General features: G+C 34.6%; 1 protein-coding gene across 4 annotated transcripts in view; it reads left to right on the forward strand.

The window, feature by feature from the left end:
- LOC124369225 (galactosylgalactosylxylosylprotein 3-beta-glucuronosyltransferase S) overlaps positions 1-14,808 on the forward strand; it is a 65,141-nt gene that overhangs the window by 32,073 nt on the left and 18,260 nt on the right. For 2 of the 4 annotated variants that reach the window (XM_046827095.1, XM_046827096.1), the window contains exons 5-7: positions 177-383; positions 5,904-6,039; positions 12,852-12,923. In XM_046827095.1, the coding sequence (XP_046683051.1) occupies positions 177-383; positions 5,904-6,039; positions 12,852-12,923 (415 nt within the window). The remainder of the gene's footprint in view (positions 1-176; positions 384-5,903; positions 6,040-12,851; positions 12,924-14,808) is intronic. The other 2 variants (XM_046827098.1, XM_046827099.1) reach the window with 1 other exon arrangement.

Genomic DNA, 14,808 nt, shown 5'->3' on the forward strand with positions numbered 1-14,808 from the left:
TTATCTAATTAAAACACGTGGAAATATACATGGTGTAAATCAAAATAATTAGAATAAAATATTTAAAAACAATGAGTTTGTGTTATTTTTAAGGTTTTATAACTACATTTTTATAAATGAGTGATTAATGAACATTCTTTTGGTAAATGTGGTTAGAAAAAAGTAATTTTTTGTAGGGAAAAGTGGTAGGATTCTACGATTCATGGCCAGCTAAACGCAAGTTTCCTGTAGATATGGCTGGGTTTGCAGTCAATGTGGAGTACCTACTGAAGTATCCAAATGCCACAATGCCCTTCAGAGCTGGCTATGAAGAGGATAGGTTCCTGCGGAGTTTGGGCATAACTCTAGACATGATAGAGCCAAAGGCTGACAGTTGTACTCAGGTAAATAACCACAACATTAACATACAGTACCTACCAATAACATTATACCAAACTTTTATAGTGTAAATAGTTTTGTTTTTTTTAGATCAGGTACTACAATTTTATTGTAACTACACAATAAAATACAATAATTGTAGATAAATCAAAAGACAACTTGTTTCTAGTTCTGAATTGTTTTAATTATAACTTTTTAAACTATTTTATTAATTGTTCAGTATGGAGAGATTTGAACTGAAAACATAGTTTTTATGGAAAATTGTTGTTCATGTTCCTGGCATAGCCGTGTTCGTATTTCATGAAAAATTTATTATGATTTTTTACTCTTTACTAATTTTTACTCTTTATGGTAAAACATTATTAACAAGAATGTAATGGCCAAGCCAGTGGCGGCATATAAGCCCTGCTATGTTGAAACATAATAGAAACACTTACAGAATTATTTAGTGCTCATTTTGTACATAACTGATACCTAATTTCAGAAATGTAGCTTAAACCCAATTCGAGTGTTTATTGTTTGCTACAGAGCCTGGTTGAACCTGGGCTACCTTACTAAGTTAAAATGAGAACTTCAAGTTATTTTTGCTCAGTACAGTCATGTTAATTTGATTGGAGGACTTGTGGAAATTTACAGATTTTGGCAAAATATGTTACATAGAAAAATGAAAATATTGTTGTTTTAGGTTTATTTTTGTGTGTATTGGTGTAATATATATATACATACACACATATTATAATAAATATGTATATTTATGTATGAGGCATGTTTTTAAAGTAAGTAACGTTTTTAAATTACGCCGCCGCAGCGCTGCAGTTGCCGTTTAGTGCATGCGCGTAGTGTAGCTACATCCGTTGGGAAGCCACAGACGCCATTACGACTCCGTTTGATTGAGTCTTTATTTGTTTACATGATTTAAAAATGTCGCTGACTGTGAAGTGCGTGCTGTGATTCGTTTTCTCTGTGCTAAAGGCTTAAAAGCAATTGACATTCATCGTCAAATCATTGAAGTTTATGGTGAAAACATTATGAATGAAGGAATGGTGCAGAAATGGGTTAGGGCCTTCAAAGATGGCCGCACAAGCGTTCATGATGAGGAACGAAGTGGGCGACCTTCGGTCATTACCGATGATCTCATTCAAAAAGTGGACTGTAAAGTGAAAGAGAACAAAAGGTTCAAAATTTCGTCCTTAGCTTAAAAATTTTGTGCTGTATCAAGAAGTGTTCTCTATGAAATTGTGTCCGAACGTTTAAATTATCGGAAACTGTGTTCACGGTAGGTACCGAAAATGTTGAATGATGAGCACAAAACCAAACGATTGGGCAGTGCATTGAGCTTTCTCGAGCGTTACAGTAACGAGGGCGATGATTTTTTAAGCCATATCGTTACAGGCGATGAAACGTGGGTAGCCTACGTTACACCAGAATCAAAACAACAGTCAATGGAATGGCGGCATTCAACATCCCCTAGGAAAGCCAAATTCAAGCAAACAATTCCTGCCCCGAAAATCATGTGCACTGTCTTTTGGGACAGACAGGGTGTATTGTTGGTCAATTTTCTGCCTCGCGGTGAAACGATTAATGCAGCCGCGTACTATGAAACTTTAAAAAAACTGCTCCGCACAATTCAAAACACGTGGCATGCTGAGTGCAGGTGTCGTTTTGCTCCAAGATAATGCTTGTCCACATTCAGCAAATCGAACGCAAGAGCTCATCACTTCATTTGGCTGGGAACAATTGGACCATCCTCCATACAGTCCCGATCTAGTGCCTATCGACTACCATTTGTTTCTGCACTTGAAGACGCATTTGGCGGGGAAGCGTCATTCCAATGATTAAGAAGTAAAAACGTCTGTGCAACAGTGGTTGTCCAGTCTGGCGGCAGTGGTTGTCCAGGCGGCAAGCTTCTTTGACGACGGCATACAAAAGCTGGTCCAAAGATACGACAAGTGCCTTAATAATAATGGAAATGATATAGAAAAGTAGAGGAAAGAATGCTCTTTCAGGTAAATATAGTTTTTGAAAAATTTACTTGTTGATTTTTTTATATCAAAACGGTACTTACTTTAAAAACATTCCTCGTATTTATACATAATGTACATCAAACAACATTTTTTTTTTAATTTTCCTCTTAAATATGTTTTGCCAAGTATTACATTTAACTAAAATTATTGTAATAATTTTCTAGCAAAATCTGGTTTAAAATTCTTTTGTACAGTATTGAGTGGTAAGTCTGTACTAGCAACGAACTATAATATGAGGAAATCTCCATATGGATTGGGGGATTTTCTGAACTACTGGAAATATACATCACAAAGCAGTCTAAATAATAATATTTTTTGCCTTAGTAGTGTCCACAAAATAAATGGAATTACCATTGGTGGCATGATGCACTTCTTCTAGTCCTTAAGATTACTAGTCAAAAGTGTAAACCATTAACCGCATTAACTAGAGAAATTCAACAAAGAAAAAGTTAAATTTGTACTAACCCATTGACTACCAATAAAAATACAAATATTTTTACTCTCTGTGCCGATTTGTATTTTAATTTTGCAGTAGAAATTGTTGTTTGGGTACAAAATGTGTATTTTCTTGAATAGACATCTCAGGTAGTAGTTAGTTTTTGTGTGGTAAAATTCAAAACATTTTTCTAAATACCAATGTACTTTACACTTTTTTATTATTTCTGAGTTTTTCCCCATATTTATTGGTTTTATTGGCAATAGCATATGTGTCCTAAAAGCATTGTCCAAAAATGTACACAAAACATCTAATTGTGTGGTATCAGTATTTAGTTGCCTTAGGCAAAGGTGACCCGAACTCCCCGTCGGCATACAGGCCACTTTGTATGCTTGACACCGCGGGGAAGCTCTATGAAAGGTTGCTGAAACCCAGATTGCAGTCGTCCATCAAAGCCGCCGGAGATCTCTCTCCCCGGCAGCACGGCTTTCGAAAGCGACACTCAACTCTGAACGCCATTACAGAGGTGATCAGTGCCGTCCAGCAAGCCGAAACAGGTTGTCACCAGGCTCGGCCGATTGTGCTGTTGGTCACCCTTGATGTAAAAAACGCGTTTAACTCTACTCGGTGGGAGGACATGCTAGAGGCATTGCAGCGGGACTTCAGCATGCCCGACTATCTCCTGGTCGTTGTGCAGGACTACCTGAAGAACCATCGGCTGTTGTATGAAACCAGAGATGGAAGGAAAACGAAAGAGGTCACTGCTGGTGCGGCTCAAAGGTCTATTCTCGGCCCAGACCTATGGAGTGTTTCATACGATGGTTTGCTTCGCCTCGAGATGCCCCACGATGTCTTCCTCGTGGGTTATGCTGATGACATGGCTGCTTAATCAGGTAATGATTCGGGTCAATGCCTGGATGACGAGCCATGGACCTGAGCTGGCGGTCGCCAAGACCGAAATCGTTATGCTCACTCGACGGAGAATCCCCACTCTGATCTCTATGAATGTGGAGGGTGTCGAGGTTCGGACAAGGACTGCGGCGAAGTACCTGGGTGTGTTACTCGACTACCGTCTTCGGTATTGGGAGCACATTCAGGCGGTGTGTGACAAAGCCTCTAGGGTGGTTATGTCTCTCGGCAGGCTATTATAAAAGATAAAAATCGCAATTATATAAAAGCAGTAGCAGGTATGCCATATCTAATTATAAGCTACATCGACCACATCATGTTTAATAGCTTTTGCAAAAGATATTAAAAATGCATATTAACTAAGATATAAAGTTCTGATGGCTAACGTAGGAACTTTACCTAGGTAAGAGACGCCTCCTCATGTCTACTGTAAACTCAACCCTTCTGTATGGCGCAGAGGTTTGGGCGGGTGTCATGAGGATAAGGCGATACAGTCAAAAGCTGCTATCGGTACAGAGAAGAGTGGCACTTAGGGTCGCCTGCGCCTATCGCACCGTTTCCGGTTCGGTCGTGGCTGGGGTGATTCCTGTTGATCTGCTGGCCATCGAGAGACAGACCATCTTCCGGGAGGCTGCCGAGCGGGGTAGAGAGGGTGCCTTGGCTGCTGCCAGGGTGGTGACTCTACAGGTTTGGCAGCGGAGGTGGACGGAAGGATCGGACGGTCGCTGGACCTTCCGTCTCATTCGAGACCTTCAACCCTGGATAGACCGTGGCCACAGGGAGGTAGATTTCTACCTGTGTCAGTTCCTGACGGGGCACGGTTACTTTAGGAAGTACCTCTACAGGATGGGAAAAGTTAGGTCGCCTCGGTGTGCTTACTGCCCGGAGGAGGATGATGATGTTCATCACACCTTCTTCGCTTGCGGGCGCTTCACCGAGACCAGGCGAACGCTCGCCACCACAGTTGGCGATGTTTCGGCAGACACCATTGTGGAGATGATGCTACAGAGTGAGGACGCCTGGAATGCAGTCACCACTCATGTACATGTGATCCTTCATCAGAAGCGTAAAGACGGATGCCTGGCTGACCCCTAGCTTCCGAAACAAGTAGTTTTGTCCTGGATGGGACATAAGACACACGGACCAGGCAAGATGTCATCCGAAAGGGTTCCGGTCTGGGTCCCTCCGTGGCCCGTAGGGGGTTTACTGGGTAATCCGCAAGGGAGTCCCACACTCTGTGCGCAAATGCATTCCCCCTACGTAAAAAAAAATTTTTAGTTGCCTTGCAACAATTGTATTTATACCAGACTACCACTGGAAAGATTATGTGGATCATAGCTTGCCTTGTCCACTCCCAAGTTTGTAGGCTTTGTCACATCATTTTCTTGAATTTCTTCCACTTTCACTCAAAATATTGTCATCAAAGTTACCATCATTCACTTCATTTTCACTTTCAAGGAGCATGTTCTTCACAAAGATACTAAAACTCTGCGAAGTGAAGACAAAATGTGATCTTTCCGCAACGCCATTTCAGACAGCAACTAATAAAAACAAACAAACAACAGGTGAAACATGGTAAACAAAAATCGATTTCAAGAGAGTTTACCAGCTTCAAAATCAAACATGTTTATTGTACCAGACTGACTATCAATATGATAGTATAAAAAAATGTCAAAATAATCTATATCAAAATATATTTCATCTACAAAATAATGAACTTTGCGATTCATCTACAAAATAATGAACTTTGCGAGATAGTCAGCACCTGCATCAATAATTACGCCAATGCTAACTGATGACATGCAATATACATCATTGGTACCCAGTGGGTTGAAATATTCATTTATTTGCTTGTTACTGGCCATGTATTACAATTAAAAAAAAATTAAATATAAATATAATTAAATATAATTGTTTAGAAAACAATATTAACAAATTCCAACAGAAGTTATTAGCTCCAGTTATAGAAAGCTCTCTGAAGTCTTATCATAAAAATAATGAAGAAGATAAAAATATTATAAAGAGTATTAAAAATCAAACTCTGCATTTTAATGCTTACATTGGGTTTTATAGATATCATAGTTTAGTTAATACTGGGCCAAATTATTTATATTATATTATAAAATGTGTGATGATATGTCATATTCCTTGTGAAGGTCCTGGTTTGGCATACTCAAACTAACAAGAAACCACCACCAGTATTGAAGATTGAGTCTTCTGTAGATTCAAGCTTGAGAGATCTGTTACAACAAGTTTCCTACATGGGGATGGCATCTATCAGCAACAGTAACGGTAAATAAATGTTTGTAAGCTTTACATTACACCTTAATTTATAATACTGATCTTACAAACAGGAAAATATGGGTAAAGTGAGTAAAAGAATGAAATCTTCTTAATAATATGTACTTTCTGTTGTCGGATTCAATAAATATTTAGGATTAAAATTGCTATAATACATCTAACTAATTTCAATTGCATCAATAAAAAAAAATTTTGTTACTTTGAAATGCAAGGCTGTTCGAAAAGGAACTAAAGTAAGTTTTTGTAAAGTAGGAAGAAGTGATTCCAATAATGGGATGGCAATGTCATATTTGTATTGACATGCATAGTAGCTTAGTGCAAATTTAGCTACATTATGGAAGGCTTGCCAAACCATATTTGTTGATAATCCAACGATGCTGGAAGCAAGGTATGAATGTAAGTATGGTTATAGACTAGTGACCTACACTGCAATCTACTAACCAAATCAGGCATCATGAACATAACAAGCAAATGCCAACTAAACAGCTCCTGGATCAGCAGTACTTCACTATGGCAGTATTACATTTCACTTCTAGCAGACGATTAGTGACATGATAGATACACTGTCTCAGTAAACCATTATCATACCATTTAGTAAATACTACAGAGAAGCCAAATGTCTTAAAATTGTCCTGTGGGAGCTTATGTAGTCCAAATTTCTCCCTCTTGAAGCATTGACCATTACAGAGTTTGTTTTATGCTCAGTACAGTGAGTGGCATCATCTGGTAAGGTTATTTCTGACCACAGCCAATCTTCAGGAAGCAATTTCACTCGTTTCTTGTTTTTAGTCATTAGTGGATGTAGTGAACACTTACTGACATGAAAATTTGCCTGATGCATGATAGAAACATCACTGAAACACTTTTGTTGTTGTAAACATTTTACAAAAATAGTACTGCAGGCTAAACTGAAGGGTACAGTTGGTTTCCTCATTTAAATTTAAATACAATTTTGATTCATGACAAATCTAATTCAGGTCTACTCAAATTGAGAGAAATGTCAAAACAATTAATGGAATTGAGCTTGAATATCATCAGTGCATCATTAAAGGATAAGTAAATGATCAGGAATAGCTTGAAGCATGGTCCAGTGAGTGTTGTCGTAATAAGATATGAGTATTAAAAATGTTGCTACAAACTTTTTGTCTGAAAATTCTACATCTTGCCAATGCATCGGGTCATGTAACATCTTGTTGTGCTGTTTATTTAACAGAGTGTGAATGACTCTCTTATTCTTCTGACCTCACTTCATGCACTTTGTGTTTCTATTTCCATAGAAGAAGAGAGAAATTAAGTGTTGTAAGTGTTGTTTTGATAAAGTGAAAAAAATCAAGAATCCACTCTGATAAATAATGTGAAACAAGTAAAAGAGCTTTCACAAAAAGACCTACTACGCTTTGAAATATCTAACACTAAACTGCAAAATGTCAAATTGTTTAGTTCACATTTATATTTAGAAATTGCAGTATACATTTACGATTCTAATTCTTTACTGAAAGTGCATTACAGTCTATTTACCAGACATTTGCCTATTTGGCATCTAATATGGTAAAGTGAAGACGTGTCTCTTAAATGTATAAGGAGCGAAGATTAATTAATTAATTAGAACAATATTTATCTATATGTACTTAGACAGTATCTTAATGTACTGGACACCACTATAAATGTGCATTAATACATAATACAATACAATAGCTAAAGGGTGTAGAAAATGCTCAGTGTGATTGTTGGGCGGAGGGTACAATACTTTATGAACTTTACCTCTACTCTGTTGTTTTGTACAGCTGTGTTGGCTACAATAGGCCATCACTCTCAACCAAACCTGACTATTATCATGACTTCAGTTAACATAGTTATCTGACAGTCATCCATTCTGTTAAATCACATGCACCCCATTTAGTGGTGTGCAGTTTCAAGATTTTCTAATTTTTGAAATGTGTAGGTATTCAAATAAATCAGTAGTCAACTTAATTAATTTCATTGTCTTCATACACTTTATTTTAACTTTAAGCTGCTGTTCTTTTGTCCATGCCACATGTGTAACTTTGTCTCAATAAGGTGATTTTGTATTAAAAAACATCATTTCTGCAATTCCATTAAGTATTGTGCATTTGTTTGAACTTTTGTGAATGAAAATGATCCTTTTGGGCATCATTTGAATGGTCCTAACAGTCAAAATGTTTTGATTGTAGCCTCTTGCAATCGTGCATCACTAATTGTGTAGTGATTGTTAGGTACAGTTCTATCTTTTCTGGCCTTTTGTGATCTGTTGTTCATTGTACACAGTGAGGTAAATTTGATGTGGTTTCTGAACCTTCCTCTCTATACTGTCAAAAGTTTAAAAAAACATACTTTTTTTACTTTAATCTATTTTCAAATCATAGTCATGGTTGAAATCTTAAGTAAAATAATGGGTTTTAGGTATTAAATTTTAAAATACATGTTAGTACTGTATGTAATTTACTAATGAACATTTCGATACATTTCCTAACCAGTTTTCCGTGAACCAGAGGTGGTCCATGTAAGACTAGAGATAGTCCGCGGTGGTCAATAGATGGTTCAATATATTGGAAAATATGTGTTTGACAAAATGTATCTATTATTTTATCTGTGCAGCATTTCTACTGTCAATATAAGTAGTACCAGAGAAAGTGACAATTTGAATCATTATACTGTATCAGCCAGTGTCCTGTCACTCCTCTACAACACCGATTCCAACCATTTTTTCCATTTGCAGTATAGCACCACTGTTTTTTCAGTTAATACAAACATAAAGAGTACAGTGTAATTAATTTTGGGATCTTTTAGTTCGTATATATTTATAACTATGATTATATATTTAGTTATATTATCAAGGTTGGATTTTCAGCTATTGAGATAAATAAGGAGAACAAAAAGCCTATAAATAAACCTGGTAAAATTTCATAATTTTTGTGTTGGTTTTTATTTATATACCACATTTGGATAGATTTTTATTTTGATATTGAAGGCAATGAAAAATCCAGGAAAATAACATTTTCTTTATAAACAGGATTCCATTACATGTGCATATGTTATGAATGGTGGAAACATATTAGGATTGTATTTTATGCTCTGATAATTGAACATTTTCGATTGCAACCATACCCCCACTCTCACAGGTAACATATTAGCGAGGTTGACTAAATATTATGGATGAAAAATAAACTTATCTAATTGAAATAATAAAAACTAAATTAGCAATTAATCAGAGTTAATGTTTGTCACTATGTATACAATTTTTAATACAATTATTTGTAAATTTCAGATGAGGAAATGTTGCATGTTGGTGATAACACATTTATCATATTTTGGAGTGGTTTGGCCACACCAATTTTGTTCACATGTGTTGTCATTCCCAGATTGGCTATAAGTAAAAAACATGTATAGTATCTGATTTGGGGCAAGTGTGAGTATTTTTGCTGCTTAGTTGTATGATTTGTTGGGGTTGTGATGGGTTTGCTTTTTTTAGCGATTCTGTGTTTATTTTCGTCACAACATCGATGAGCCATTGCCACTTAAAAGGTCCCAGTTATCTAATGGTGTACTTTTTCTATAAACGTTCTGCAGATATAATTACTCTAGAACAAAAATCTTCATATTGTATAATATCTATAAAACTTTTACCAAATAATAAATGTAATTTCATTAGAGATGTATAAATAAGTAGTTGCTGTGCCGGAACTTGAGCCAGATATCTCACTTGCAGGTGAGGATGCTATCTCTAAAAACCACAAGCAACTTCTCACTTATGCTCTATGTTCATCTATAATGTCTATAGTTAAACGTAATATATAAAAAGTGATGAAATTTAAATATTCCTTAAAATATTTGGAATATTTAACAGTATATTATATTATATTTCTATAAACCCTATAGATAAATTATTGAATGCTTTAAACTTCTTTATTCTCACAGTTAGAACAATTTTTTGGGCTAGTTATTACATCAATACTAATAATATAACAATTTGTACAACTTGCAATTGTATTAGCTTGACAGTCAATAAAAATTAAATCTCAGTTAATATAATAAATTATAAATCAAATTCATACGAGACAAGCAATCTGCTGACCTCAAGTAATTTGTTCCTCAGTTTTCTCTTGAAAGATGCAAAACATTTTCCCAAATAAGGGATTAAAAAATATTGTTTTAAATCACTACAAAAATATATTCCTGCTTATTCCATTTGTTGGTTAATCAATAAGCAGGTGCACATAATGTAAGTGAAATTTGATTTTGAATGGACAACCAACTAAACCAGTGCCTAGTTTCTTCAAACTAAATGTTTCTTCAAACATTTAATTACAATTTTGACATACATTTTCCATTAAAACCTTTTAAAAAAAATCCAGAAAACGGAACTAAATGTCAGTTTAAAAATAAATCTTGGTATACGGCAGACTTGCGCAGGCTTAAAAACTTAGTAGTTCTTCTAAATGATCATTATAAATCAGCAGTCTCACCAAAAAAACCGTGATGAGTACTATGCATTATATTGTAAAACAAATAAAGAGTACAGACTGGAAGTAACAGAAGCTAAGAAGGCCTTCAACGTCCACACTATCAGGTCATCCTCCAACATGTGTAAAGCGGCCTGGGATATTATAAACTCACACAGACCTAAGAAGCCATATGCTTCCTGCTCAGAAAGTCCCGACAACATAAACAATTTCTTCATAGTTTCATACATTACTATTTTATTACTATCTTCCCCTACAAAATCATAAATATTGTTTTGTATAGTCACTTTTGTTGGATAATTGAGTGCTGTTCCATTTTCTTGGAGTTTCTCTACACTAAAGATATCACAAGATGGATGCTCAAATTTGTTATCCACCCCTGTATGTAGAGATTACACTAGTGGCGTAAACAGTTTGCTGTTGAATTTTCTTAGTATTAGTCAAGTACGGATATTGTCCCCAAGTTCTATACAATACAGTTCCCGGGAGCAATCGTGGAAGTAGAAATAAGTTTGGCCCACTCTATTGGTATAATAAAAACTTCATTCTCAATTTCACTGCTATATTTGTAATAAACAGATAGCTTTTCAGATTCAAGCTGCATCATTTTCATATATATATAGGATACTGTAACTGTTATATCTGATAATATTCTTTGGTAAAAGATTTAGACAGATTTGGTTTAGTAGGTTTTCCCTACCAAAACACCTTATTCAAAATATCAGAAATTAGGAAATGTTGGTTGTATTTTTCTATTATGAGACACCCACATTTGACTAATCACATGGTATCCTATAACAAAACAAAATATTAACAAGTAATAATTAGTGCTCCATTCGGTCCATGTATTGGTTTCTTGTATCAAGCAGTAACTATAGAGTACAGTTCCACCCTGCTTGATATTTATACAAAGTTACATCAGTCATGTCATGTCATCACTCTTATTCTGGTATCCCGTGCCAGTTCAGTTACTGTAGTAATAAATCAGCGAAGTTTCTTGTACCAAGCAGTAACTACAAAGTACAGTGTTACACTGTTTGGCCCTTTGTGTTGTGTTCTTTGTATTTTGCAATAAAGTGGAATATTTTAAAGTAACTTACTCTTAGTAATTCCACAACTGCACAAAGTATTATAGTAGGCTTTTAACTACAATATATTTTTAAATCATAGCCAACTTGGAAACAACTATGTATGAAATAACATTTTTAGGTCTTTCATTTTAACAATTCTTGTTTTTGTTTACTCTTTATTGAATTGTAGTTGTCTTTATTTGATGTAGTTATGATGTTGTTCTCTTTAGTAGTTGTAGAATATAATCTTGTTTTTCTTTTCCATACAATATAATTTTTGAGGCTTAATTATGATTTCATTTATACGTTCCAATCATTTTACATAATCATACATAATATTATTTCATCAAATTAGTTATTTGAAGTTATGGCTGTCCCTTTAAGCTTTATAAATAATGTATTGTAGTGTTGACTTGTTGATATCAGCTAAGTTTAGATGAGGCTAGATGGTTAGATAAAGATAACACTGAAGTCTTCAGTTCTAAGGGGTCAAATTTTACCTAAATTGAAAATTGGACCAAAATTTAATTCTTGTGTGAAAAATGTACTAATTTTTCCTTTGTCTTATCTAAGTATAAGCTCCAATCATGTTGTTGCTCAACAATGCTATACTGTAAAATCCTTGTGGAAATAGCAGTTTTACTTAATTTTACATACAAAACAATATCATAGTACCTGCCTCAAGACCAGGTCTTGAATTTCTTCCTTGATTCGGACCTGTAGGCTCACTTGAGCCTAATGTCAATTCTTTGTTTGAAATTTGGTTTTGACGATGGAAGGATTGTGAAGGATGTCTTAATATTAAGTTGTGCAGAAATCACATGTTGTTCAGTTATGTTTCTGAAATAAACCTTTATTTATTTTCAATGGTGCAATATGAATTTTGTTCATTATTGAGGGCTTTGTTGGTAAATATATGAGTTTTTTTTTTAAGTATGAGTATATACAAGTAATTTGGGTTTGAACTTTCATCTGGGATAAAACCATTACATATTCTCAAGTAATTTTGCTGGTTTGGCTATTTATTTATCGCTGGTGTCTCTTGTGAGCTTTGCGGTTTTGTAGTCATGGGTATATCACTTAATATGTTTTATGGGATTTTCCAAATGCTTAACATACCTGACAATAACTATACAAGTATATTGGGGTGTTCTTGGTTTGTTTTGCGATTTGCTTAAATGCTGGGTCCATCCAAGTGCTTGGCAAAGGAAACTCTTAGGCAAAAATAATTATGGTTTCTGTTTCTATTTAGGATCTCATAGTGAAGTAATTGTAATTAGACTGAGAAAAAAACCAAAGTTGAAATCACAACAGAAAAATGTGGGTAAGTAAATAATTAATCAAGTATATATTTTATTAATGAATCAATGCAGTATTTATTTTTCTTAGCACATGAGCTTTTAGAAAATTTGTCTGTGCTAATTTGTTCACAGCAGTTTCAGACATCCGCAATAAACCTTTTAAGGCCTTTAAACTATACAGGGTGACCACCTGACCGTGAAAACTGTGAATAAGCCGGGAATTAAACACATTTATAATGTGTATTGTAAGATAAAAATATTGGGATATAAACCAACATATGTTCTTCTATACATATATATATTATATATATATATATATATATATATATATATATATATATATATATATATATGTATATATATATATATATATATATATATATATGTATATATATAAAAGAGTACACAAATTATTATGTAAACAAAAATTAATGATTGTATGTTTATTACTGTTGATGTCCAAGATTAGGCACACAAGGCAAAGCCTGGCGATGAATTAAATAAATGAATTAAATGATAGAAAATACAAATGTAAAATTAAATACTATTTACAAAACCATGATAATTCATTACTACAAAAATTACATAATTTAATAACAATGTGTTTTTCTCAAACTTTATATATTATATAAAGTTTGAGAAAAACACATTGTTGTGATTGGTAAATTAGGTAAAATGCATGCCAGTCTTTGTATTGACATACGCCACAGTCGTCATCATGCTAGCCTGTACAGCAACCCCCAAATGAGTGATATAGAAGTCCGCTAAAGGTTATCATACATAGAGACGGACACGCAGGAAAAATAAATCTGATTTTTACAACTGGCAAGAGAGAATCCGATAAACGCTCAGCCAATCTTTGTAGTGGCTAATTTTAAACGTATGAATACTTAAGGCAAAACCCTAGATTTTACCATCAATAAATTTATAGTAACATTTTATCAGCTTATAACCAAACTCTACCTAAATCTCATGGCCTAACTCCACTAATTCCCATTATAGACCTAAAATGATGGCCTTAAAAAATATTACATAATTATAAAGAACTTATATTCTTTAAATTTTTCTGATATCTCTTGAGGTTATCAGTTTTGATGGCAGCCGTTCAACGTTTGGTAAAAGAATGGATATAGATCAGTTATTGTAAATCATAGAACAAACAGAAACATGTAGAATTCTCAGGTAATTTAAAATAATGTTTGTTAATATGTGTTTTTCTTTTATATTGATTATTACAAAGTTCCAAAGATTATAATGATTAACTTGTGGCATTATCAAGACAAATTTAAACGCCTGTACTGCCTCCCCCATAAGACGTACAGTATTCACAAAACACTGCAACGTGAATATCAAACTTGAACTGCTACTATCTCTGGGTGCCTGTACCGTGAGTGAGGTGATTACACGTCTGACACGGCAGCAATATGGTTGCAGCTTGATGGTGACTGGGGAGAGGAGGGGAGCGATTTAATAATCGACGGTGCCCGTCTTTTTGGTGGAACACCAAAACTCGCATTTCCACACTAGCCAAAGTCAGTATGACTGTATGTTCCATTTGAATACTCTCTGTATTTATATATATATATATATATATATATATATATATATATATATATATATATATATATATATATATATATATATATATATAATTAAGGGTAATACTGAACTTGTCACTGGTATTCAGAGTGATGGTGCAAGTTGTGCAGAAGTCCTTGAGGTCTTGAGAGTGTTAGTTAAAAGACACATTTGATTATTAAATTTTCAAAGTCTTAAGATAATACCATATAACTGTTAACCTTTTTCCCTCGGAACGGTCTTTTAAGTATTGTCCTCTCAGATCGGGTGGCCAGTACAGTTGGCCACATTCGTTTCTATAGCAGGTCGGGAACTGAATGTCAGATAATG

Source organism: Homalodisca vitripennis, chromosome X (genome assembly GCF_021130785.1).
Source record: "Homalodisca vitripennis isolate AUS2020 chromosome X, UT_GWSS_2.1, whole genome shotgun sequence".
In the NCBI taxonomy this organism is placed as follows: Eukaryota; Metazoa; Arthropoda; class Insecta; order Hemiptera; family Cicadellidae; genus Homalodisca; species Homalodisca vitripennis.